Below are 27259 nucleotides of genomic sequence, written 5' to 3'. Positions count from 1 at the left end.
TCCCATTGATGCACAGCTTACCTGCCTGGCTCACCTACTACTTCCTTTTGGTCTTCCTTCATTGTCCTCTTCTCTCAGTGCTGTATGGGTGGTAGGGGCAGGATCTTCTACCGTATTAAAATATATTTACGCCTGTATTTTATTGTTAAGATTTTTACGGTGCATAGAGCGCTTTTGTCTTGTAAATACAGCATAATATACCAAACAAAACAAGTGATACTTAGAACTGGCTGTGATGGTACACGCCTGTAATCCCAAGCACTCAGGAGGCTGAGGTAGGAAGGTCAATGTGAATTTGAGGCCTGTTTCAAAACCCCCAACTCTCCCTCCCACCAAAAGCAATAAATGGTATATAAATATTCAGTGCAGTAGAATGGATAAAATGACCAAGTCAGTTCGCCATGGTAAAGCTCCAGGGGTTTCAATACTGAATTCAATTCCCTAACTATTGCTGATAGGGTTGACATCACCAAGCAGTAATATGCTCAAACTTAAATATCAGTGGGAGGATTGAGTCTATTAGTTTGGCTTGTGTGCTATAGACTGACTTTGAGGCTATGGGAACATACTTCTGTTCTCTGATGTGTGCACTTGCCCTTTCTCCACTAACCTCACTTCGTTTTTCCATATCCCAGTTTCCTATCTCTGATCTTCACTTTGGTCCAGTGATCTGGGTGGAGAATGAGATCTGGTCAATCCTTTTTATTTATTTATTTTTTTAAAGAGGGTCTTATAGCTCAGGCTGGCCTCAAACTCACATGTAGTTGGAAGTGACTCTGTCCATGCTGGAGATAGTACCTAGAGCTTCTTGTATGCTAGGCAAGTACTCTACCAACTGAGCTATGTTCTTAGCCTAGATTTTTATTATTTATTTATTTATTTGAGAGTGGCAGAGAGAGAGAGAGAGAGAGACAGAGAGAGAGAATGGGCGTGCCAGGGCTTCCAGCCACTGCAAACGAACTCCAGACGCATGCGCCCCCTTGTGCATCTGGCTAACGTGGGTCCTGGAGAATCGAGCCTTGAACCAGGGTCCTTAGGTTTCACAGGCAAGCGCTTAACCGCTAAGTCATATCGCCAGCTCTTAGCCTAGATTTTATTCTTTGTTGTTGTGGGTTTTCGAGGTAGGGTCTCGCTCTAGCCCAGGCTGACCTGGAATTCACTATGTAGCCTCAGGCTGGCCTCAAACTCATTACCCCTACCCCCTAAATGCTGGTATTAAAGGCGTGTGCCACTGCCCAGCTGGATTGTATTCTTTGTGTAGACATCAAAGAGAATAAATAAATAAGTCTAATCCTAGTATCTGCCTGTAGTAAATCATGTATGTTTGTAGGGTAGTAACTAGAATTTAGGAAAATATTTTCTATAAAATTATTCCTTGGATGGAAGCTGGTCTAATTCCCACAAGAAGGATTAAAACTTCCAGACGAGCCAGGCATGGTGACGCACACCTTTAATCCCAGCACTCTGAAGACAGAGGTAGGAGTACCATCATGAGTTCAAGACCACCCTAGGACTACATACTGAATTCAGATCAGCCTGGGCTAGAGTGAGACCCTACCTTGAAACACACGCCTCCCCTCAAAAAAAAAAAAAAATTCTTGGTGGATTGCTAGTGGAACCTGAAAAGGACAAGAAGGTACTTTCTAACCATAGTAAGTTATTTTATGTGAAATATTAATCTCACTTCTTATTCTTTGCTTTTAGTGACAATACCTATTCTTCATTTCTAAAATGTATCACTCATACAAGTTTTGGTTTTCTTGATTTTTTTCTAGACCTTACACACATATCCTCTCAGTTCCTGTTTCGGAAACTGCTTACCCTGGACAGACTCAGTACCAGACACTACAGCAGTCTCAACCTTATGCCGTCTACCCTCAGGCAACCCAAACATATGGACTACCTCCTTTTGGTAAGGTACCCTATTATAAGCAGTATCTAAAAATGTTTTTATCCTTCAGAAACTCTGCCTTCCTCAGAAAGAAAGTGTGACCCATCTGGAAGAGAGAAGTTGTGTCATCCTTTAAGGAGTACTTACTCAATTACATGTGTGGTGAAGTTGTGTTTACAACTTTTCATAATCATTTGATTATCCTCCAAAATTTAGCTGTTTACAAAGCTGGGAAACTTGGAAACACCCTTCCTTGCCAGTGGTGAGAATTGAACTCAGGATATCTCTGCGTGCTAGATACTTTCTCTGGTACTGAGTTACATTTCCAACCCTTGAGTGATTTATTGAAGCAGGGTCCCACTATGGTACATTAGGCTGGCCTTGAACCCTGAATCCTCCTGCCTCTGTACCAAGTACTGGGATTATAGTTGTGTGCCATAACACCCAGCAAGAAGGTTAGAATCTTGTTTAGATGTGCCTTTTAGAAATTACTATTGATTTGACTTACATTGTATATAGAAAAGCATCATTGTGAGGTAAACATAATAAATATATTTTTATTTCTTTTTCCTTTTAAAAAATATTTATTTATTTGTGAGAGATAAAGAGGCAGATAGAGAGAGAGAATGGGCACACCAGGGCCTCTAGCTACTGCATAAGAACTCCAGACACATGTGCCCCCTTGTGCATCTGGCTTACATGGGTCCTGGGGAATTGAACCTGGGTCCTTAGGCTTCACAGGCAAATGTCATAACTGCTAAGCCATTTCCCCAGTCTCCTCTTTTCCTTTTTTATTGACAGCTTCCATACTTACAATAAACCATGATAATTCCCTCCCCTCCCCCACTTTCCCCTTCACAAATCCACACTCCATTTCCCCTCCCTCTCTCTATTAGTCTTGCTTTTGTTTTGATGTCATCATCTTTTCCTCTTATGAGGGTCTTGTGAAGATAGTGCTAGGCACTGTGAGGTCGTGAATATCAAGGCCAATTTCTATCTGATTGATTGCATTGTAAGCAGTCCTACCCTTCCTTTGACTCTTACATTCATCCTACCACCTCTTCCACAAAGGACCATGAGCCTTGGAAGTTGTGATAGCAATGTTTTAGTGCTGAACATTCCTCTGTCACGTCTTTTTAACTCTATCCTGCCTTTTGGGTCATCTCAGTGGTCACTGCCATCTGAAAAGAAAAGCTTCTCTAACCAAAAGTGAGAGTAGCATTAATATGTACATTAAGTAAAGTGCTTACAGGGCTATATGCATTTAGCCAGACAAGAGCAGGCATTATACTCCTAAGGCTCATGACCTCTCCCACCATAGGCTTTTGGTTAGGTTTTCAGTACCAGGCATGTATTCTCTCTATGGGAGGGTCTCCAGTCTAATTAGAGAGTGGTTGGTTTCTCCCATAAAAGACATGCCACTATTGCACCTGTTGGCTCTTTTGGCCTGGCTGGCCAAACTTGAGGCTTGCAGTGTCCACTGTTTTTGCCACTGATGCCTTCTGTCTTCCATAAGGCTGCATGCAGTGCAGCTTTTTGCAGCTTTCTGTCAGCTGGTCTACCAGGAGAAGGTTTTCAGCTTAGCCCCAGTTTGATTTCTTGGTTTCCTTGCAGTCCAGGCATCTGGAGTCTTCAGCAGTGGGGTCTTACCATCTTTTCCTGGTGGGAAACCAAGAGCCTTGGCAATAGCCTATAATGTTTTGAGGGTATTTTGTATTTGAAGTACCTAATTTCTGTAAAACCAAGTAGTCTAAAATTGAGGCATATTCATATACAATGTAGTTTATTCTACTTTGTGGGGGGTTGTTTTGATCAGTTTCTCTCCCTTTACCCATTTTTCCCAAAAACTGAACAGATGTTCTGCTGAACAAAATATTATCTTAGAATGGAGGAAATCCCCAATTTTCCAAAATCTTACCATATGCAGAGAGAGTTATTTTTGTTAATTTTAGGTGTCTTGAACATAAATTACAAAGCAGTGATTTATGAGAAGCTGGTTTGAGATTATTTGAATATTTAGTATCTATGCTGATTTTTCTGTGTGTTTAAACTGATAAATGTGTGCAGTGTGCTCTGTTGTCCCTTCTGTGTTCATTACAACTGGTGTCAGAAACCTGTATTGTTTTAAAATAAGAGACATCATTTAAACAAACTAGGAACCAACAAACTCCATAGAATTCATCACATAGATTCTGGATGTGTTAGGGTGGCCTCCTTTTGATTTCTCCATTCCTACTTTCTTGCTTCACTAGGCTAGTCCTTATTAGTGACAGCTTTCTTACTTTTAGGCTGCTTAGCATTCTTTAGTTCCTGTCAAATGCTAAAAACAAGCATCGAGGGGTTTTGTTTATGCTGGGATCCAGCCCAGGCCCTCATATGTGCTATGTAAGCACTTTGCCACCAAACACAGCTCTAGAACAAGGTGTTTTTTTTTTTTTTTTTGTTTTTTGAGACAACTCTCAGTCCTTCTGCCTCAGCCTTCATATTATAGGCATGTATTTGTCACAGCCCAGAAACCTCCCCTACCCCAAGGTAGGGTTGTTCTCTAGCCCAAACTGACCTGGAACTCACTGTGTTTCCCCAGGCTAGCCTAAAACTCATACTGATCCTCCTACTTCTGCCTCCTGAGTGCTGGATTAAAGGCATGCATCACCATGCCCAGCTACATCAGTTTAATAGAGACAGAGAAAGAGGCATATAGTGTGGGCATGCCTGAGTTCCAGATGCATGTGTCACTGTGTGCATCTGGCTTTATATGAGTACTGAAGAGTTAAACCCAGGCACTCAGGCTTTGTAAGCAAGCACCTTTAGTTGCGCTTGGTGGCGCATGCCTGTAATCCCAGCACTCTGGAGGCAGAATTGGAGAATTACCATGAGTTCAAGGCCACCCTGAGACTACATAGTGAATTCCAGATCAGCCTGGGCTAGAGGGAGACCCTACCTCAAAAAAACATAAACAGTAACAGCAACAACAACAAAACAATCTGCACTGGGCTAAAGGCTTAACGGTCAAGGTGCTTGCCTGCAAAGCCTAAGGACCCAGATTCAGTTCTCCAGAACCCACTTACAAGGAGACCCTGGTGAGTCTATTCTTCCTCTCTTCAAATAAATAAGTAAATAAATTTAAAAAAGAAAAGAAAAGATAACTGCTAAGTCATCTCTTCAGCCCTCAGCTCAATTTTTGATACTATAGTACCAACCAAAGTGCCAAATAAGCAATCATCTGGGTAAGGGAACTAGAGTAAACTAGTTATCAATTAGATGGTATATGAAGGGCTCCAGGTAAGGTGGTGTACACTTGTAATTCCAGCACTCAGAAGGAAGAAGCAGGAGAGTCTGAGATTAGCATGGGTTACGCAAGACCCTGTTTTCAAAACACAAACAAGCAGGGTATGGTGGCACATGCCTTTAATGCCAGCACCTGGGAGGCAGAGGTAGGAGGATTACTGTGGGTTCGAGGCCACCCTGAGACTACATAGTGAATTCCAGGTCAGCCTGAGCTAAAATGAGACCCTACCTCGTTAAAATAAATAAATAAATAAAATAAACAGGCAGACAGATGAATGTGTTATAACTTACACAATAGAATTTTATGCAGCCATAAAAAAATAAAATCATGACATTTTCAGGAAAATAATGGAAATAAGATCATTATATTAAGCAAATCCAGATTCAAGAAGACAAATGCATGTTTTTTCTTACATGTAGAACCTAGATTTAAAAGTGGGGGATTTTACCCTCCTCAACAGAAGCTCAATATATTGTACTCCCTCCTCTTTCCTTCTCTATTTTGTGTGTGTGTGTGTGTGTTTTCAGGTAGGGTCTCACTTTGGCTCAGGCTGACCTAGAATTCGCTATGTAGTCTCAGGGTGGCCTCGAATTCACAATGATCCTCCTACTTCTGCCTCCTGGACGCTGGGATTAAAGGCATGCACCACCACACCCAGCTCTTTCCTTCTCTTAATCTAATAAAGTCTCTCTAAACCTTAAAAAAATAGATGAACCGGGCGTGGTGGTGTACTCTTTTAATCCCAGGACTTGGGAAGCAGAGGTAGGAGGATCACCATGAGTTTGAGGCCAGCCTGAGACTATATGGTGAAGGGAGAGGGGAGGGAGGGAGGGTGCCTGAGAAGCATTTACTTGTAGTCATAGAGCAGGGCACTAAATTAGGATCCCAGGTTTGATTTCCTTGTCTACTATGGGCAGGGGTGCTTCCTATTATCTGGAAGGTATATATATGTCTAAAGGCAAGGCTGCAGTGCTGGAGGTAGTGTTCATGTTTTCTTTTATTCTGCTGTTCCTTGTAAAATAATTATATATTAAATGTCTATTTGTCCTTCTGGCCGGATACATTCAAAACTACCTATTCTATTTAGTTTGGACATTTGGAGCGCCTGACAAGAGAAACACTCCCAGGAGAAAGTTGAATAGCTCTCTCAGTTTATTGTCAGTGAAATGGGTTTATAATCATGTGAAGGTGGGGGAAGAGTTCTAAGGCCATTGGACATACCAAGTTCATTTCTGATGCCTAATTAGCATATGGGGACATTCATTCTAGCAGGTAGGCAATGGTAGGGGGGTGGTCAGGTGATCTAGGGTCTCAGGAAGATGGGCTGTGTGAAGGCTGATAAGGAGTTTCCTAGGCAACTGGCCAAAAGTCACAGGGCTATGGGCAGAGCCTAAGTTCAGGTGTGCTGGGCTTGGAGAGGGGTGGCCTCCTAAAGCCTGGAGGACCTTAGCCCTGCCTGGTAGCTCAGGCCCCTCTCTTGAAGGCTTTAGCCTGTGCCTGGCAGTGCCCGACAGTGGACCAACTTAAAGACATTGTATAGTTTGAAACTTTTAAAAAGTAAATACTGGCCAGGCATGGTGATAACACACCTGCCATTCTAGCACTCAGGAGACTGCAGGAAGAGGATTGTGAGTTCATTAGCAGGCTGGGCCACTGGCAAAGCCCTGCTTCATTCATTAAAATAATGAAGAATTCTCACATAGTGTGTTGTTCCTAAAAGGTAATGCCTGAGAGTCCAAAGCCTATTTTGGAACAAATAGTCACATTGCTTACAATATATATGGGGCCAGTTGTGGTGGCACACTTGGGAGGCAGAGATGGAGGATCTTGTGAGTTTGAGGCCAGCCTGAGACTACATAGTAAACTCCAGGTCAGCCTGGGCTAGAGCGAGACCCTACCTCAAAAAACCAAAAATACATAAATAAATGTAGAAGTTCTTGTAACACTTAAGTATTTTATTGAGCTGGAGAGCTGGCATAGTGGTTAAAGTGCTTGCCAGCAAAGCCAAAGGATCTAGGTTTGATTTCTCAGTACCCACGTAGAGCCATATATACTAGGTGGCTCATACATCTGGAGTTCATTTCCAGAGGCTAAGAAGCCCTGGCATACATACACGCACGCGTGCACATATCTGCTTCTCTCTCCTAAATAAATAAATAAGATACTAAAAAAATCAAACTGATGCCAAGTGTGTTGGCACACACCTTTAATCCCAGCACTTGGGAGGCAGAGGTAGGAAGATCACTGTGAGTTTGAGACCACCCTGAAACCACATAGTGAATTCCAGGTCAGCGTAGACTAGAGTGAAACCCTACCTTGAAAAACCAAAAGAAAGAAAAGAAAAAAAAGAGAGAGAGAGAGAGAGAGAAAGAAAGAAAAAAAAAATCAAACTGAGCCTAAGGAATGACCCTGTTGATTCATGCTCAAGATGGCAGCATGCTCCTACCTCCCTGAATAATTATTTTTGGCAAGCGAATCACCATGTCCCATGAGCAATCCAAAATTTTTACATTTTCCTTTCTCTACTAAGATATACTTGATTGGACAAATCTGAATTGCTCTAAGGTATCTTAGTGCCCTGGTAAAATAGAGGTCCTCATTATCAAAGCATTATGGTTTTTACTGCTTATGGTAATTGTGGTGAAATGAGTTAATGTTAAACTTATCCAAGCCAGCCTGGGATACAGAGTGATCTAAGAACTTAGAAATTATAGAACTGGCCAGACAGGGCAGTGTACTCCTTTAAAATCCCACTACTCAAGAGGCAGAGGTAGGAGGACCACTGTGAGTTCAAGGCCACCCTGATACTACATAGTGAATTCCAGATCAGCCTGGGCTAAATTAAGACTCTACCATGAAAAAAAAGAAACAAACAAACAATAGAACTATAATTAAATTCTATTTAATATTAAGTAAATATCACTACAGCAATAATTTCGATAAAATCTAAAGATATATTAAGTTTTCTCTCCCTGCTAAGAAGTAAGGCAAGAATGCAAATGCAGTTTAGGAAGGTTTCATTTAGGAACATTATGATACAATAGAGTGAACAGCTGAGATGTCTTTCTCAGGTATTGTGTGGAAATGAAAATTATGAAAGTGTGAATAATATGATCCCATATTTTTTGTTTGTTTTGAGACAAGGTCTTGGTACGTAGCCTGGGCTGGCTTTGCACTCATGATCCTCCTGTCTCAGAAAGAAATGCAAAACCATACCTAGCTAAATTATATATTTCTATACTTTATTTTGAGATAGGGTCTCATGTATCCCAGGTTGTTCTCAAAGTCACTGTGTATCTGAGGATGATCTTGAATTTCTGATCCTTCTACCTCTGCCTCTACCTCCTCAGTGTCAGGTTTACAGATGTACATCACCAGAACAGGTTTATGTTCTGTTGAGGAGGGAACCCAAGTCTTTGTGCATGCTATGTGAGCACTTCCAACTGAACTACATCCTTAGAGCTATGTAATAGCTTTAATTTTTTTTTAAAAGCAGGTATTCTTTCCTAATCAGAAGAAACAAAGGTTACAAAATAACCAGCTTAAGAAAAATAGAGCTTTAGAAAACTCACTCATTTATTGGGAAAGTGAATTTTGAACCTGTGTAGAATACCTCCCACTCTGATAATTTGGATGAATGACTTATTACTATCCATGAATAATCATACAATCATGATGAAAAATACTCCAGTTTGGTGTTAATAACTCTTTGGAAGTCAGGCATGGTGACATACACCTTTGATCCCAGCATTTTGAAGGCTAAGGTAGGAGGATTAGCATATAAGTTCATGGCCAGCTTAAGCTATAGAGTGAGTTCTGGGTCAACGTAAGTTAGAGCCTGCTTAAAAAAAAAAAATCTTCACAAAAGTAAAGCCTTTTATTTCTAAATCCTTGTCAATTACCCCAACCACTGAGATGAACTTACTACATACATAAATGCATGTCATATTGGGGACTTTATTCCTATGGCCCTATCCTCTTAATTCTCTAAAAGTGTCTTTGCTTGTGATGTATTTACAAGTGGGAGAATCAACAATTTTCTCTTTGAAAGCAAATTTATTTTTGTTTTAAGATTTTGATTTTAAAGCTACTGGAGATACTTGAACGTATAATCAAACTCCTCAGTCCCAGGATATTGTGTATAATTGGTCCAATTTATCTGATTCAGGTGCATTGTGGCCAGGTATGAAACCCGAAAGTGGTTTAATTCAGACTCCATCTCCAAGTCAACACAGTGTTCTTACCTGCACTACAGGGTTAACCACAAGCCAGCCAAGCCCAGCACATTATTCTTATCCCATTCAAGGTAAATAGGCATGGTCATGTATGTGTGATTTAATATTTATCATTGTATTTTATTTTTAATCTACCTGTATCTCCAAACAAGTTGATACAGGAGCTGTCTTGTAAAGTAGAGGAATGACATTTGCATTTGTGCATGCTTTTTGTGTTAGGCAAACTGCAGCCAATGAGTGTGGTTTGTAAGTGGCTTAGGCTTTGAATGTGAGCTACATAATAGAATTGAAACCTTCCCTTTTGCATGTTGTGGTCCAGAAAGCCTCTCTGGTCTTGTTCTACTCTCCTCAGTGGCATTTTGGCATGTAAATCTGCAAAAGACTCCTTGAGTGAGAATTTGGCGACTTGATGTGAATTGCCAGAGTGGTGTATGTGTAATGTGGACTGCTTTTCTGCTGTGGCTTGGTGATACCTACCCCATTTACTACTTGGTAAGAGCATCTCTCTTGCTCAGAAAGTTATTATTGGGCTAAGGGTATAGGTCACTGGCAGAGTGCTTGCCAGTACTGACAAATTAAAAAGAAAATTCGAGCCAGGCGTGGTTGTGCACGCCTTTAACCCCAGCCCTTGGGAGGCAGAGGTAGGAGGATCACCATGAGTTTAAGGCCACACTGAGACTACAGAGTGAATTCTAGGTCAGCCCTGCCTAGAGTGAGACCCTACCTTGGGGGGAAAAAAAAAGAAGAAGAAGAAAAAGAAAATTCGTTGTTTCTATTCCAAGGTAAAATGCACAGTATCAATCTCTAAACAACTTTACCTTCCCAAGTTTTAAAGTTAGAATTTTAGCTGGGCATGGTGTTGTATGCCTTTAATACCAGCACTTGGAAGGCTGAGGCAGAGGAAGTATGGTGAGTTTGAGTGCAGCCTGGGCTATACACAGTGAGTTTCAAGTCAGCCTGGGTTAGAGAGAGACCATGCCTTAAAAAAAGAAAGAAAAGAAATGGGGCTGGAGGGGTGGCTTAGCAGTTAAGCAGTTAAGGACCCAGTTTCGATTTTCCAGTACCTATGTTAGCCAGATGCACAAGGTGGCACACGCGTCTGGACTCTATTTGCAGTGGCTAGAGGCCCTGGTAGGCCCATTGTCACACACACTCTATCAAATAAATAAAAATATTCTAAAAAGAAAAGAAATAAAAAGTTAGAATTTTGGCTGGGCATGGTAGTGCACACCTCTAATCTCAGCACTTGGGAGGCTGGGATAGGAGGATTACCATGAATGAGTTCAAGGCCAATTTGAGACTATATAGTGAATTCCAGGTTAGCCTGGGCTGGAGCAAGACTACCTTAGAAAACCAAATAAATAAATAATTAGAATTTTATGTCAGGACTACTAAGAAGAAAGGGAAAACTCATAAAGCAATCTGAAATTAATTGTCTGCCCCACAAAATCCAATGGAAATAACTTGTTACTGGGGTTGGGACTGGAAAGTAGTGTCCATGTACCTGGCTTTTCACTGGCCTCCTTTTTCTTCTGATTTCTTCTCACTTTTCAGATGCATTCCATATGAAATGAACAGTATAGACACCCAAAACTTCTGTAAGGCACTCTTCAGATATGAACCTTGGTCTGGGGAGATGGCTCAGTGAATAAAATGCTTGCCACACAAGCATGAAGACATGAGTTTGGATCCCCAAAATCCATGTAAAAGCCTGATGTCGTGGCATACATCAGTAATCCAAATGCTGGGGAGACAAAGACAAGAGGAACCCTGAGCCTTACTGGCTAGTTTATCTAGTAAAATTGGTGATCTTTAAGTTCAGTGAGGTGGAACTGGGCAGAGGTAGGTGGATCATCCTGATTTCGAGGCCATCTTGAGACTATATAATAGTAAATTCCAGGTCAGCCTGGGCTAGAGAGCAAGACCCTATCTCAAACAATCAGGTGGAGACCAAGTGAGGAAACACCTGCCATATACTTCTTTCCTCCCTCCACATTTGTGCTCATGCTACACATATACAATAAAAAGAGATTTGAACCTTGCTGATGAAAAGTTTTTGGTGGGCTGGAGAGATGGTTCAGCAGTTGAGGTGCTTGCCTGCAAACCCTAAGGAACTGGTTTTGATTCCCCAGTACCCACGTAAAGCCAGATGCACTGCATCTGGAGTTCATTTGCAATGGCTGGAGTCCCTTGGTGTGCCCATTCTCCCTTCCTCCCCCCCCCCCACTTGCAAATAAATTTTTGTTTAAAGTTTTTGGTGTAAAACAGAGGATTTTGACTTTCAGTTCTGACTTTTTAGTTAATTGGGTGGGATTTAGCGTTTGACCCTGTGGAAACAGTACTGATTGCTTCATTCTTAAGATTTAGGTATGAGGGCTGGAGAGAGGGTTCAGCAGTTAAGGCGCTTACCTGCAAAGCCTTAAGTACCCAGGTTGGATTCCCCAGTGCCCATGTAAAATCAGCTATAGAAGATGGTGCTTGCATCTGGAGTTTGTTAGCAGTGCCTAGAGGCCCTGGCACACCCATTCTGTCTCTGTCTCTCTCAGATAAATAAATAAATCATTTTTTAGAATGTTCTAGCCAGACGTGGTGGCACACACCTTTAATCCCAGCACTTAGGAGGCAGAGGTAGGAAGATTGCTGTGAGTTTGAGGCCGTCCTGAGACTACATAGTGAATTCCAGGTCACCCTGGGCTAGGCAGCCTGGGCTAGAATGAAACCCTACCTTGAAAAAAAGAAAAAGAAAAAAAGATATAGGTGTCAGCTACCTAAACCAGGAGGAATAACTAAGAATATGAATTTCAGCTGAGCATGGTGATGCACGCCTTTAATCCTAGCAATCGTAGGCAGAGGCAGGAGGATTGCCGTGAGTTTGAAACCAGCCTGAGACTACATAGTAAATTCCAGGTCAGCCTGGGACTAGAACAAGACCCTCCCTCGAAAAAACAAACAAACAAAAAAAGAATATGTATTTGAGCTATTCTCCTCTACTACTTCTCTATTTTCTCACTGTTTCACCATACTGAGTCCAGTTGGGACTGAGCAGATACATTCCTCTTTAGGGGATACACATAAGTAATAGGAGAATAGTAAGGATTCTATAAGTAAGACATAAAACCCCTCCTTTTCTATAGTTGTATCTTCAATTTAAGAAACCTGATAGGAATCATTTCTCTGGGGATAGGACACATTACTTTAAAGGGGTCTTGAAAATATCTTTTACTAACCACTGTACTTCTCATTTATTCATGTATGTTTCCCCCTGTGGATCAGGTAATCTGTTTTTTTTTTAATTTTGCTCTTAATTATAACTGCTGTCACTTAAAAGTATTTACTATGGTCTCAGCACTGTTCTAAGCAATGGCTAGGTAATCTTCATGACAACCCAATAAGAAAGGACTATATATATATATATATATTTAAATATTTTATTTATTTACTTGCAAGCAAAGAGAAAAAAGACAGTGAGAATGGGTGTGCTAGGGCCTTCAGCTGCTGCAAACCAACTCCAAATGCATGCACTGTCATCTGGCTTTATGTGGGCACTGGAAAATCAAACCCAGGTCATTAGGCTTTGCAAGTAAACACTTTAACTGCTGAGCCATCTCTCCAGCCCAGGAAGTACTATAATTCTCATTTTGTAGATGGGTTATCTGAGGCACAGTTAAATAACTTATTCGAAGTCACCCAAGAATGGGGCTGGAGAGATGGCTTAGTGGTTAAGGTGCTTGCCTACAAAGTGTAATGACCTGGGTTCGATTTGCCAGTACCCACATAAAGCTAGATGCACAAAGTGGTACATGCATCTGGAGCCTGTTTTCAGTGGCTGGAGGTCCTGGCACACCTATTCTTTCTGTCTGTGTCTCTTGTCTATGCTTGCAAATAAATTTTATTTATTAATTTTTTTGTTTTTTGGTTTTCGAGGGAAGGTCTCGCTCTAGCCCAGGCTGAACTAAAATTCACTATGTAGTCTCAGGGTGGCCTCGAACTCACATTGATCCTCCTACCTCTGCCTCCCGAGTGCTGGGATTAAAGGCGTGCACCACCACGCCTGGCTAAACTTGAATTTTTTTAAAGTTACCAAAGAAGTAATTGAATCAAGATTTAAGTTGGACATGTTAGCTGCAGAGTATGAGTGTGAAATTTGTTTCTTTCTCTCTCTCTTTTTTTTAATGGTTACACCAGGACCTCTAGCCACTGCAAATGAGCTCCAGATGCATGCACCACCTTGTACACCTGGCATTATGTGGGTACTGGGGAGTTGAACTAGGGTCCTTAGCCTTTGCAGACAAATACCTTAACCACTAAGCAAATCTCTCCAGCCCCAAATGTATGTTTTTTATTATTGAAATCATATGCTCAGGGTTGAGGAGATGGCTCAGCAACTAAAGGTACTTGCTTGCGAAGCCTGCCAGCTAGAGATTAATTCTCAAGTACCTACATAAAGCCAGATGCACAAAGTGGCTTATGTGTCTGGAGTTTGTTTGCAGTGGCCAGAGGTCTTGGCATACCCATATTTATTCATTCTCTCTCCCTCCCTCCCTCCCTTTCTCCTCACAAATAAACAATTTTTAAAAATATTTTTATTTATTTATTTGAGAGAGAAAGAAGTAAAGAGAGAGAGAGGCAGAGAGAGAGCATAGGCACACCACGGCATCCAGCCAATGCAAACGAACTCCAGACTCATGACCCACCTTGTGCATCTGGCTTACGTGCGTCTTAGGGAATTGAACCTGAGTCCTTTGGCTTTGCAGGCAAATGCCTTAACCACTAAACCATCTCTCCAGCCCACATTTTTTTTTAATTGTGCACCCAGCCAAGCATGGTGGTACATGCCTTTAACCCTAGCACTCAGGGGGCAGAGGTAGGAGGATCACTGTATATTCCAGATCAGCCTGGTCTAGAGCAAGACCTTACCTTGAAAAACCAAAAAATAAAAATAGGCCAGGTGTGATGGTGCATGCCTTTAATCCCAGCACTTGGGAGGCAGAGGTAGGAGGATTGCTATGAGTTCAAGGCCACCCTGAGACAACACAGTAAATTCCAGGTCAGCCTGAGCTAGAATGAGACCCTACCTTGAAAAACCAAAAAAAGAAAGAAAATTAAATAAATAAAATTTTCAAAATGAGGGTTGGAGGGATGGCTTAGTGGTTAAAGGGTTTGCCTGCAAAGCCAAAGGACTCAGGTTCGATTCCCCAGGACCCTCATGAGCCAGATACACAAGGTGACTTATGCATCTGGAATTCGTTTGCAGTGACTAGAGACCCTGGCGCACCCATTCTCTCTCTCTCTCTCTCTCTCTCTCTCTCTCTCTCTCTCTCTGACTCTCTCATTTAAATAAATTAAATTTAAAAAATAAATTAGCTAGGTGTGGTAGCACACACCTTTAATCCCAGCACTTGGGAGGCAGAGGTAGGAGGATCACCATGAGTTCGAAGCCACCCTAAGACTGCATAGTGAATTCCAGGTCAGCCTAAGCTAGAGTGAGATTCTGCCTCAAAAAAACAATAAATAGGACTGGAGAGATGGCTTAGTGGTTAAGCGCTTGACTGTGAAGCCTAAGGACCCCAGTTCGAGGCTTGATTCCCCAGTATCCACGTTAGCCAGATGCACAAGGGGGCGCATGCGTCTGGAGTTTGTTTGCAGTGGCTGGAAGCCCTGGTGCGCCCATTCTCTCTCTCTCCCTGTCTCTCTCTCTCTGCCTCTTTTTCTCTGTGTCACTCTCAAATACATAACTAAATAAAAATTTTAAAAACCAACAAATAAATAAATAAAGTTGTAAAACTTAATGCATGTTCCTTAAGACAGACTTCCAAATAGTTTATAAAGTATATTTTTACCTGATTAAAATACACTGAAGGGCTGGAGGGATGGCTTAGTGGTTAAGGCGTTTGCCTGCAAAGCCAAAGGACCCAGATTCTATCCCCCAGGACCCACATTAGCCAGATGCACAAGGGGGCACACATGTCTGGAGTTCAAATATATATATTTTTTTCCCCAAGTTTTTGCATGTTCACTGATAAAGTATCTAAATGCCAAATCATAGTGTTTCTTGGCCCACTAATAAATAGCCCTTTATTTCAGAGAGAGAGGGGGTGGTGTGTGTGTGTATAAGCACTTTAGAATTTGGAAAACCAGCTGCTTTTATCACAGAATTATGTCGCATCAGGAAAGGCACAGATGATAGTAAACCATACTATACTACAAGGTAGGATTTACCAGAGCTCTATTGATTGTCAATAGGTCATATTGCAGGTGAATAAATTTTCCACTTCTAGATAAGATGGAATCGTAGTTTGGTTTACTTCTGACTTCACTGGTGTTATTGGAAACAGAAAAATATTGGAAGTTTTTGGGTTCTAATCAAGTCTAACTTACGTGGTAGCAGAGCAACCCAAGCCTTTGTTTCTTCTTTTTTTTAAAAAATTTTTTCTTGTTTATTTATTTAAGAGTGACAGACAGAGAAAGAGGCAGAGAGAGAGAGAGAGAGAGAATGGACACGCCAGGGCTTCCAGCCACTGCAAACGAACCCCAGACATGAGTGCCCCCTGTGCATCTGGCTAACATGGATCCTGGGGAATCGAGCCTCGAACTGGGGCCCTTAGGCTTCACAGGCAAGCGCTTAACCACTAAGCCATCCCTCCAGCCCTAGATACAATTTCTTAATGGAATTTATTTTATGGGGCTGGAGGGATGACCTGCAGTTAAAGGCACTTGCTTACAAAGCCTGAAGGCCTGGATTGATTCCCCAAGACCCATGCAAAGCCACATGCACAAAGTGACATGTGTTTGTAGCTCATTTGCTGAGGCAGGAGGCCCTGGCATGCCTATTCATTCTCATTCTCTCTTTCTCTCTGTCAAATAAATAATAAAACAGACTATTTTAAGCCTTTTTAAGTCTTTTACACAAAATCTTTAATATGTCTTAATATTCTCAATTCTATAGCTTCAAGCACAAATGCCAGCCTGATATCCACTTCTGCAATGGCCAATATTCCAGCAGCAGCAGTGGCCAGCATCTCAAACCAGGTACGGTGTTACTTCCATCTTTTGTCCTGCTTGATATGGGTCACCTGGCCTTCACCTCTTCCCTTATTTCCATGGTTACCTTGCCCATACATGAAATAGCAGAGAATAGTGTGGGCTTTCATGTGAGCCTTCTGCAGTATGCCCTCAGAACTGGGACTCTGGGTGGCTTCCCAACTGCCATCCAGTTTCTCTTGCTCCCTGCCTAACCTCTCTAGAGTATGGTTGTCTGCTGCATTTGTCTACCTTGTTTATCTCCACTTGCTACCCCATCTCCAACAGAATGGACACTCCACGAAGGGCAAGGATACATACATACATACATACATACATATATATACATATATATATATACACACACATACATATATATATATATATATGATGCACATATATACACATACATACATATCTCATTCATATATATATATAAATTTTTTTTCTAGCTCAGGGTGGCCTTGAACTCATGACAATCCTTCTACCTCTGCCTCCCAAGTGCTGGGATTAAGGTGTGCCCCACCATGCTGGCCGGACCATTTTTTTTCTAGTCATAATTAACATTATTCTGGTTCATTTTCTGTGCTTCACTCTTGGATTTGTTCTTTCGTTTAGTCCACAAATACATCCTCTTCTCCCCATCTCCCACCCCCAGTACTAAGGACTGAACCAAGGGCCTTGCACTTGCTATTTGCAAGTGCTCTTCCACTGAGCTAAATCCGATGCCTCTTCTTTTGCTTCTCTTTTCTTTTGTTTTTGTTTTATGACAGCATCTCTCTGTGTAGCCCTGGCTGGCCTGGAACTTTCTGTGTAGACTAAACTGGCCTTGAACTTGAAAGCATGTGCTACTTTGCCTGGCCCACTGATACTTTATTGAATTCCTGTATACCTAGCATTCTTACAAGAACTCTTTCCCTTTCATATCCCTTCTTTTTTTATTTATTTATTTATTTATTTAGGTTTTTTTGAGATAGGGTTCACTCGAGCCCAGGTGGACCTGGAACTTACTCTGTGGTTCCAGGCTGACCTTAAACTCAAAGTGATCATCCTACCTCTGTTTCCCAAGGGCTGGGATTAAAGATGTGTGTTACCACACCTGGTTGTATTTCATTTATTGCTAATTTGTTGGGATTGTTTTGTCTTTTCTGGTAAACTTGAGTTCTGTTAGTGAGACTTTTCTTTCTTTTTATTTCATTTATTTATTTATTATTTTGTTTTTTGTTTTGTTTCTTGAGGTAGGGTCTCACTCTAGCTCAGGCTGACCTGGAATTCTCTATGTAGTCTCAGGGTGGCCTTGAACTCACGGTGATCCTCCTTCCTCTACCTCCCAAGTGCTGGGATTAAAGGCATGTACTACTGCACATGGTTTAGTGTGACTTGACTTTGCTTTAATATTTCCTTCTGGTTTAGAAAAGTAACTGAATAAGGAGGACAAGAAAGCCTCTTGTATTGAAATTCTTCTCTTTGGCCTACAGGACTATCCCACCTACACTATTCTTGGACAGAATCAGTACCAGGCCTGCTATCCCAGTTCCAGCTTTGGAGTCACAGGCCAGAATAACAGTGATGCTGAGAGTACCACGCTAGCAGCTACTACATACCAAGCAGAGAAGCCTGGTGCCATGACACCTGCTCCAGCAGCTCAGAGACTTTCCTCTGGTAAGGATATAAAACAGGGTGAGAGGCATTCATCCCACAGCCATTTATAGTGAAGATAATTGATGTGTTGTGTTCACCATGCTGCTGGCTTTTCCTTCAGTTTAAATTTTGGAAAGTCAGTGATGAGTCACTGCTGGCACTGCTTGATCCTGAAAACAATGAAAGTTATATATCTGATTCCTACTCTGCCCTCTGTATAGCTATAACACACTTCACAAGGAACTTCTTAATTTGGGCAGATTTTTTGAAAGTTGGGGGGCCCCAATTTTATCCAGGTGTGTTTTGACTCTTTTTGTTTGTTTGTTTTTACATAGTACCTCACTCTAGCCCAGACTGACCTGGAACTCACTCTGTAGTCCTAGACTAGCCTCGATGTCACAGTGATCGTTCTACCTCTTAAGTTTCTGAGGACAACTGAGGTCCTCCTTCACCCCAAAGAAAATACATGAATTGAACCTATAATTTCAAAAGGCTCACAGCTCTGGGATGCCTTAGTGAATTATATCCAGAATAAAAAAACCCTTGAGGAGGTTGGGGAGATGACTTAGCAGTTAGGATGCTTGCCTGTGAAGCCTAAGGACCCAGGTTCAATTCCCCAGGACCCATGTAAGCCAGATGTACAGGTGGCGCATGTGCTTGTAGTTTATTTGCAGTGGCTGGAAGCCCTAATGCGTTCATTCTCTCTATCTGCCTGCCTAACTCCCTCCCTCCGTCCCTCTCTCTCTTTCTCTCTCATAAATAAAATAAATACATTAAAAAAAATAAAAAACCTTGATACAGACTTTTTATATACAAATCTGATAAATATATAAGTGAATTAACACACTTGTGTCCTTTCACAGTGTCAATTTATTGAATAACAAATTCACAAGCTACATTGTTTTCATTGGTTACCAAGTAAATACTCCCTATCTTGATAGCCTTTGGCAAGCACAGGTTCTTCTATCCAAATCCTGATTATTAATGTTAACTCTCAGATCACACATTATACTTTACATGGCCATTATGTATGCATGTGGGAAGGTGTGGGATTGGTTATAGAATCAGTATAGAAGGGTTAAAGTAACCACAAAGCTCAGAAAGGTCTTCCTAAGAAGCAGAGGCTAAAGCTGGTCTAAATGTAGAGTCCTTGCAGATGACTAGGTTAGATGTTAAGAAACCCAGTTGGAGAGCTGCTAAATGTCCCTGAGCTGAGCTGAATCTGGAACAGATCTGAATGGATTGGAGCCATGGACTGTGATGAGCTAAAACCCTGGGGAGAACTGAAAGTTCTTTGCCTGGCAGTCCTTTGATACACACATTAAATGGTCATGTAACGGGTTGATAGGGCTGTCATCAGCAGTGTTAGATGTATTTCTTTTTTGGGGTCTAGGTGAGGGTGTTAAACCTTGCCTTGGCCTGGTATGTTTAATAAGTTATTGGGGCCTAGTTTTTCCTGTTTTTTTTTTTTTTTTTTTTTTTTTTTGTTGTTGTTGTTGTTTGTTTGTTTGCTTTTAGCTTTTCCAGGTAGAGTCTTGCTCTAGCCCAGGCTAACCTGGAATTCACCGTGTAGTCTCAGAGTAGTCTTGAATTCACAGTGATCCTCCTACCTCTGCCTCTCAAGTGCTGGCACTGAAGGTGTTTTTGTTTGGTTTGGTTTGGGTTTTGTTTTTTCAAGGTAGGGACTCACTCTAGCCCAGACTGACCTAGAATTCACTATGTAGTCTCAGGGTGGCCTCACTCTCACAGCTATCCTCATGCCACTGCATCCTGAGTGCTGAGCATCCTGAGTGCTGGTATTAAAGGCATGAACCACCACTCCTGTCTCTTTCATTTTTAAAAAATTATTTATTATTTGAGAGAGAGAGACAGATAGAGAAAGAATGGGCACTCCAAGGCCTCTGGCCACTGCAAACGAACTCTAGATGCATGTGCCACCTTGTGCATCTGGCTTACGTGGGTCCTGGGGAATCAAACCTGGGTCCTTTGGCTTTGCAGGCAAGTCTCTTGACTGCTAAGCCATCTCTCTAGCCTATCGGACAGTTTAAATTCACCCATTCACCAGATGTGCCCAATCTACTTTGATAAGTTTATAGGTGGTACCATTTTACTTTCAGGAAGAAGTTATTTTTCAAACAGGTACACTTTCTGGAGATAATTTTGATTTATCCATTTTGTTAAAGTTTCAAATTTCCAGCCATTTTGTGGAATAAAGGGCTTCTGTCCCGTATGTCTCCTGGCTCTATCCTGCCCCATGCTAACTATTTTCCTGTCTATTTCTCATAGTCTGTGACTGCTGATAGTGCATGTCTCGTTTTTCTTTTAGCAGACCCTTCTACAAGCCCATCTTTGTCCCAGACAACACCAAGTAAAGACACTGATGACCAGTCCAGGAAAAACATGACTGGCAAGAACCGGGGCAAGAGGAAAGCTGACGCCAGCTCCTCCCAGGACAGTGAATTAGAAGTATGGGAAGAGACTCATTTGAGTTGCCTACTTTGTTTTTCCTCACTTCAGTTTATTAATCATGTATCAGAAACTTTGATGGAGGGATAATGTGATTTTATGGTGTGTCCTTATTAATTTCTAAGCAAAGGTTAACTTAACTGACCAAGATAAAGAAAATCTCTCCATGTCTGTAACTTACCATATATTCCTTTCAGATATTTTTACCCAGGCATTGGAAAAGCTTTGCTACATTTAAGTAGCCAGTTATTTTTCTGACAGAACAAGCTATTCTCTATATCCCAGAGGTGAACAAAAAGAGCACAGTGCATCTTGTTCAGAAAGCTGAGTCATCCACACATGATGTCATGCTGTTCTCCACTTAGAAAGGGAAAAGAAAAATGCAGACCTTAGAGCACTTTAAGCCCAGGTTTCTGTGAGACTCACAGATCTGGTAACTGTTAAGAGATTGACACTGATACATTGTGTGCTGTAAGCACTGTGGAAATTCATTGTGTACTCCAGTTCATCAATTGAAAGACTAAAGAGATACAAAAATTTTTTCTTCTCAATTTTTATTAACATTTTCCCTTTGAAATAGCAGTATTTTGTTGTTTTTATTTTTAGTATTTATTTATTTATTTGTTTGTTTATTTGTTTATTTATTTATTTATTTATTTGAGAGCGACAGACACAGAGAGAAAGACAGATAGAGGGAGAGAGAGAGAATGGGCGCGCCAGGGCTTCCAGCCTCTGCAAACGAACTCCAGACGCGTGCGCCCCCTTGTGCATCTGGCTAACGTGGGACCTGGGGAACCGAGCCTCGAACCGGAGTCATTAGGCTTCACAGACAAGCGCTTAACCGCTAAGCCATCTCTCCAGCCCTGTTGTTTTTATTTTTATTTTTTTCCCAAGATAGGGTCTCACTCTAGCCCAGGCTGACCTAGAATTCAATATGTAGCTCTCAGGGTGGCCTCAAACTCATGGTGATTCTCCTACCTCTGCCTCCCAAGAGCTTCTGGGATTAAAGGCGTGTGCCACTACTCCCAGCTTGTTTTTGAGCTTTCTAAAGTGTGATAAAGTATTAAAGGGAAAAGTATTTAAATATGTTCTGAGCCATGTAGGTCAATTGAAGTTGGGTTTAGAGTCTGTCTTCATTGCTGGGATACAAACTAAGGAAGAAGAAAAAGTTAACTTCTTATATCTTTCTAAGGAAAAATGAACACTTTCCTCGTTTTTAAAAATTATAATAAGCCAGGTGTGATCGCACACGCCTTTAATCCCAGCACTTGGGAGGCAGAGGTAGGAAGATCGCTGTGAGTTCAAGGCCACCCTGAGACTACAGAGTGAATTCCAGGTCAACCTGGGCTAGAGTAAGACCCTTCTTTGAAAAAAAAAATTATAATAAAATTTGCATTACATAAAGCTTTACCATTTTCACTGGGTATGGTGGCATATGCATGTAATTCCAGAACTTCAGGAGATAGAGGCAGAAGAATCAGGAGTTCAAAGTCACCATCGGCTATACATAGTTCAAGGCCTGCTTAAGTTACACAAGGCCCTGCCTCAAAAAATAGTAAAGCCAGGTGTAGTAGCACATTCCTTTACTCTCAGCACTCATCAGGTTGAGGTAGGAAGATTGTTGTGAGTTTGCTACCAGCCTGGGGTCTAGCGTGAGACCCTCCTTTAAAAGAAACGTTGAGAATATAAAAATAAGAGAAGAAAAGAAAGCTAGGCGTAGTGGCACACGCCTTTAATCCCAGCACTCAGGAGGCAGAGGTAGGAGGATCACGGTAAGTTCAAGGCCACCCTGAGACTCCATAGTGAATTCCAGGTCAGCCTAAGCTAATGAGACTCTACCTTGAAAAAAGCCAAAAAAAAAAAAAAAAAAAAGTCTAGTTCTGTTTTATCAAGATTTGATTTCATTAATATATTCACAGTAGTTGTGTAATTATCACCACTATGTACTTCCAGAGACTTTTCTTCCATTTGTGTTTTTTTATTTTTTTTTTTTGGTTTTTCAAGGTAGGTCTAACTCTACCCAGACTGACCTGGAATTCACTCTGTAATCTCCAACTCATCAAAGTCCTCCTACCTCTGCCTCCCAAGTGCTGGGATTAAAGGTGTGCACCCCCATGCCCAGCCCATTTGTGTTTTGTATATATGTTTAGAAAAAATACTTATCTAAATCTTTACCCATTAAAAAATTTTTTTTTAATTTTTTGCAAGAAGAGAGAGAAAACGTGGGTATGCCAGGCTGTTGCAATTTGTGTATCTGGCTTTATATATTTTATATATATATATAGGTACTAGGGAATCGAATTTGGGTCATTAGGCTTTGAAGGCTAGCACCTTAACCACTGAGCCATCTCTCCAGCCCCCCATTTTTGAATTAGGTTTTTTTGTTGTTTTTATTGAGTTAATGTATTCTAGGTTATTACTTTTTTGTTTGTTTGTTTTGAGGTAGGGTCTCACTCTAGCCCAGGCTAACCTGGAATTCACTAGTCTCGGACTGATCTTAAACTCACAGCAATCCTTCTGCTTCCTCCCCAGTGCTGGGACTAAACACATACACCACCGTGCCTGGCTCTCCCCCACCTCACTCCCAGAATAGAGTTTTTACTTTAGCCCAGCTGACTTGGAACTCACTCTGTAGCTCCAGGGTTTCTTAAGGAATATAGTTTTCCAAGTTCGTATAGTTTTCTTATGTTTGTAGTCTGGTATCAGAGTAATGCTGGCCTCATTGTTTGAATTAGAATGTTCTGGAAGGTTGTTGCTGATGCTCATCTACATGTTTACTATGATTCACCACCGAAGCCAGTGGGTCTTGACCTTTTGTTTTGGGGAGGATGTTTTACAATCCTGATTCAATCTCCTCACTAGTCCCAGGTCTGACCAGAATTTCTGCTTGTTCTTGAGCCAAGTTAGCTACTTTGTGTTGTATATTTTTCCACTTCATATGGTTGTCAGCTTCTCGGCAATTTCTTCTCATTTCTATACAATTGATAGCATTGTCTCTATTTACATTTATGATATAATAACTTGAATCTTCTCTTTTTTCCAGTAGAAAAAAGTTGTCAGTTGTATAGATATTTGCAAAGAATTAACTCTTAGTTTTATTGGATTTTTCACTGTTATTTTTCTGTTCTTTGAGTTATGTTTAACATTTATTACTTCTTTAGCCTTTGCTAGCTTTAGGCTACTGTGTACCTGTTTGTCTAGTTCCTTAGGTGTGTGATGTAGCTGTACATCTGAGATTGATCCCAGGGTCTTCTTCAAACAAAACATGAGCTTTGCCCTGAGGACAGCTGCTGCTGCTGCTGCGCCTTTTTCCCTCCTCTTCTCATTCTTTATCATTTGTTTGTTAAAGGGTTTGACTGTGTAGCCTGGGGTGTCCCCCAACTCAGAATCTCACGTTTCTGCTTCCTAGGCACTGCAATTAAAGGGATTCACTACTAATCCCAGGTTTTTTTAATTTAATTTAATTTTTTTAGTTTGTCGTTTAGTAAGTCAGTCAGTTAGACACTATATCTCTTAAGTTTTAGAATATTGTATTTGTGTTTTCATTCATCTCAACATATTTACATGTGATTTTTGTTTTGTTTTGATTTTTGTTTTCCGAGGTAGGGTCTCACTCTGGTCCAGGCTGACCTGGAATTCACTATGTAGTCTCAGGGTGGCCTTAAACTCATGGCGATCCTCCTACCTCTGCCTCCCCACCAAGTAATGGTTTCTTATTTGGCACATTGGTTGTTTATTTTATTTATTTATTTATTTATTTATTTTGGTTTTTCGAGGTAGGGTCTTACTCTGGCTCAGGCTGACCTGGAATTCACTCTGTAGTCTCAGGGTGGCCTCCAACTCTCAGCGATCCGCCTACCTCTGCCTCCTGAGTGCTGGCATTAAAGGTGTGTGCCACCACACCCGGCACATTGGTTGTTTAAAATTGTGTTAACTCCTACATATTTGAGAAATTTCTAGTTTTCCTTCTGTATTGTCTTCCCATTTTATTCTGCTGTGATTGAAAGATACTCATTGTTTTAAATATTTTTTGTCTGCAGAGGGTATTTTTGTGGGACTTGGATGAAACCATCATCATATTCCATTCCCTTCTTACTGGATCCTATGCCCAGAAGTATGGAAAGGTAATGTGAATCTTTTGTTAGAACTGTCTCTCCTCTGTCAAGATTAACAGCTAACTGTATATTATAACTCCCCTGACTATTGGGGCAGAAAAATCATTTTACCTGGTAGCTTGTGCCAGACTAAATAATCAAGTAGAGTTGATGGTAAAGCTAAAGACTTGATCAAGAGCCAGTATAGAAGGCTGAAGTTGTTCAAGGGTAGCATTTTATAAACTCTGAAATGACTGGAAGAGTGAGACTATAAACAATGGAGTCTCTGACTCATTGAACCTTAAATGACTAAAATATATACAGCTGAGCATTTCGTTTAGCTAGCTACTAGCTAGGTATAGTAAATTAAGCATATAATAGATAAAATGTCTTAATAATAATATTATAAAATAATCATTATAATATAAAAATAATATTTAACTTATAAGGCTGGGGAGATGGTCACAGTTAAAGGTACTTACTTGCAGCTGGGCATGGTGGTGCACACCTTTAATCCCAGCAGAAGTAGGAGGATCGCTGTTAATTCCAGATCAGCCTCAGTTAGAGTTTGAGACTCTACCTCTAAAAAAAAAAAAAGGCACTTACTTGCAACCCTGTTAGCCCAAGTTCAGCTCCTCAAGCAACCCCATAAAGCCAACATGTGTTGGCGATCCCAACATGCTTAGGGCATTGATGGAGCCAAGAAGATCCCAAAGCTTATGGGCCAGTTAGACTTGATTCATGCAAAACAAAGCAGCAAAAACAAAATCATAAGGTGACTCTGTCTTAGGCAGGGGGAGGGAGAGGACAGACACCCAGAGGTCCTCAGACTTCTACATGGGTGCCATTGCATGTACTTGTCCATACACACACATTAAACATTTTTTAACTTGTGAGCTGGGCATGGTGGCGCACACCTTTAATCCCAGCACCCGGGAGGCAGAGGTAGGAGGATCACCGTGAATTCGAGGCCATCTTGAGACTCCATAGTGAATTCCAGGTCAGCCGGGGCTAGAGTGAGACCCTATCTTTGTGCATCTGGTTTACATGGGTACTGGGGAATCGAGCCTCAAACCGGGGTCCTTAGGCTTTAGAGGCAAGCACTTAACCACTAAGCCATCTCTCCAGCCCCCTTCTTAACTGAAAAAAAAATTTTTTTTTTAATTTATTCATTTGAAGGAGGCAGAGAGATAGGAGAGAGAGAATATGAGAATGGGTGCACTAGACCTCTGGCTGCTGGAAACAAAGTCCAGACACATGTGCCATCTTGTGCATCTGGTTTATCTGGGTCCTGTGGCTTTGCAGGCAAGTGCCTTAACTACTAAGCCATCTTTCCAGCCCTTAACTCTTTTATTTTATTTTATTTGCAAGTTGGGTTGGGGGAGAGAGAATAGGTATGCCAGGACCTCTAGCCACTGCAAATGAGCTTCAGATGCATGTGCCCTTGTGCATCTGGCTTATGTGGATCCTGGAAAATTGAACCCAGGCCCTTATGCTTTGCAGGCAAGTGACCGCTAAGCCATCTCTCCCACAATTTGCATTTTTGGGGGAGGGGTTTCTTAGGTAGGGTCTCTCTCTAGCGTAGGCTGACCTATAATTCAGTATGGTCACAGGGTGGCCTCAAACTCATGGTGATCTTTCTACCTCTGCCTCACTTCCCAAGTATTGGAATTAAAGCACCACATCTGGCCTTGCAGATATTTTTACTTTATTTTTGGGTTTTTTTGTTTGTTTGTTGAGGAAGGATTACATGCTAGTGACCTGGCACTCACTCTGTAGTCCCAGGCTGGCCCAGAACTCATGGTTATCCTCCTATCTCTACCTCTGCCTCCTGAGTGCTGGGAATAAAGAAGCTGCACACCTAACTTGCAGCAGATATTTTGACTCATCTGCCATCTTCCTGGTACACATTATAATAGCAATATTTCAGCAATAATTAGAATGTCCTTTACTTTGATGAAAAATACTAATTTCTAGAAACTTAAAATTCTTGACATTTTTAAGTCCATGTCATGTCTATCATATAGTTGTAGATTTTTATACATGTGAGTGAAATGATATCAGTAATATTTGAAGCACCATTGTAAGCTGGTAGTGTGTTGACCTGGACTCAAAGTAATGTTTTTTAAATTTTATTTATTTGAGTGAGAGAGAGATAGGCCATACCAGGGCCTTCAGCCTCTGCAAATGAACTCCAGATGCATGTACCACCTCTTGAATCTAGCTTACGTGGGGCCTGAGGGATTGAACCCAGGTCCTTTGGCTCTGCAGGCAAGCACATTCACCACTAAGCCATCTCTCCAGCCCTCAAATTAATTTTGAAGTATTTGAAAATTAAAACCTTTCTATTCCAGGATCCAACAGTAGTGATTGGCTCAGGTTTAACAATGGAAGAAATGATTTTTGAAGTGGCTGATACACATCTGTTTTTCAATGACTTAGAGGTAAGAAAGTTTTATTTGTTTCTATATTCCTGAAAGATGTTACGTTCAATAACTGTCTGGGCTTGTATTTAGAAGATACGTGCTTGGATAGGGTAGGGATGGTGTGGTTAGGTTAAACAGGATGAAGATGGACATGCTGATGGCCATAGATAAGCATGTCTAACCATAGAGGAATAGCA

General features: G+C 41.3%; 1 protein-coding gene across 6 annotated transcripts in view; it reads left to right on the top strand.

The window, feature by feature from the left end:
* Nucleotides 1-27259, top strand: part of Eya3 (EYA transcriptional coactivator and phosphatase 3) — a 106283-nt gene that overhangs the window by 60038 nt on the left and 18986 nt on the right. For 3 of the 6 annotated variants that reach the window (XM_045150213.1, XM_045150217.1, XM_045150216.1), the window contains 7 exons: nucleotides 1776-1912; nucleotides 9349-9486; nucleotides 16362-16444; nucleotides 17914-18097; nucleotides 20403-20542; nucleotides 24583-24666; nucleotides 26991-27080. In XM_045150213.1, coding sequence (XP_045006148.1) covers nucleotides 1776-1912; nucleotides 9349-9486; nucleotides 16362-16444; nucleotides 17914-18097; nucleotides 20403-20542; nucleotides 24583-24666; nucleotides 26991-27080 — 856 coding nt within the window. The remainder of the gene's footprint in view (nucleotides 1-1775; nucleotides 1913-9348; nucleotides 9487-16361; nucleotides 16445-17913; nucleotides 18098-20402; nucleotides 20543-24582; nucleotides 24667-26990; nucleotides 27081-27259) is intronic. The other 3 variants (XM_045150214.1, XM_004671246.2, XM_004671245.2) reach the window with 3 other exon arrangements.

Source organism: Jaculus jaculus, chromosome 5, assembly GCF_020740685.1.
Source record: "Jaculus jaculus isolate mJacJac1 chromosome 5, mJacJac1.mat.Y.cur, whole genome shotgun sequence".
Taxonomy (NCBI): domain Eukaryota; kingdom Metazoa; phylum Chordata; class Mammalia; order Rodentia; family Dipodidae; genus Jaculus; species Jaculus jaculus.
This window is presented reverse-complemented; position numbering and strand designations above follow the sequence as displayed.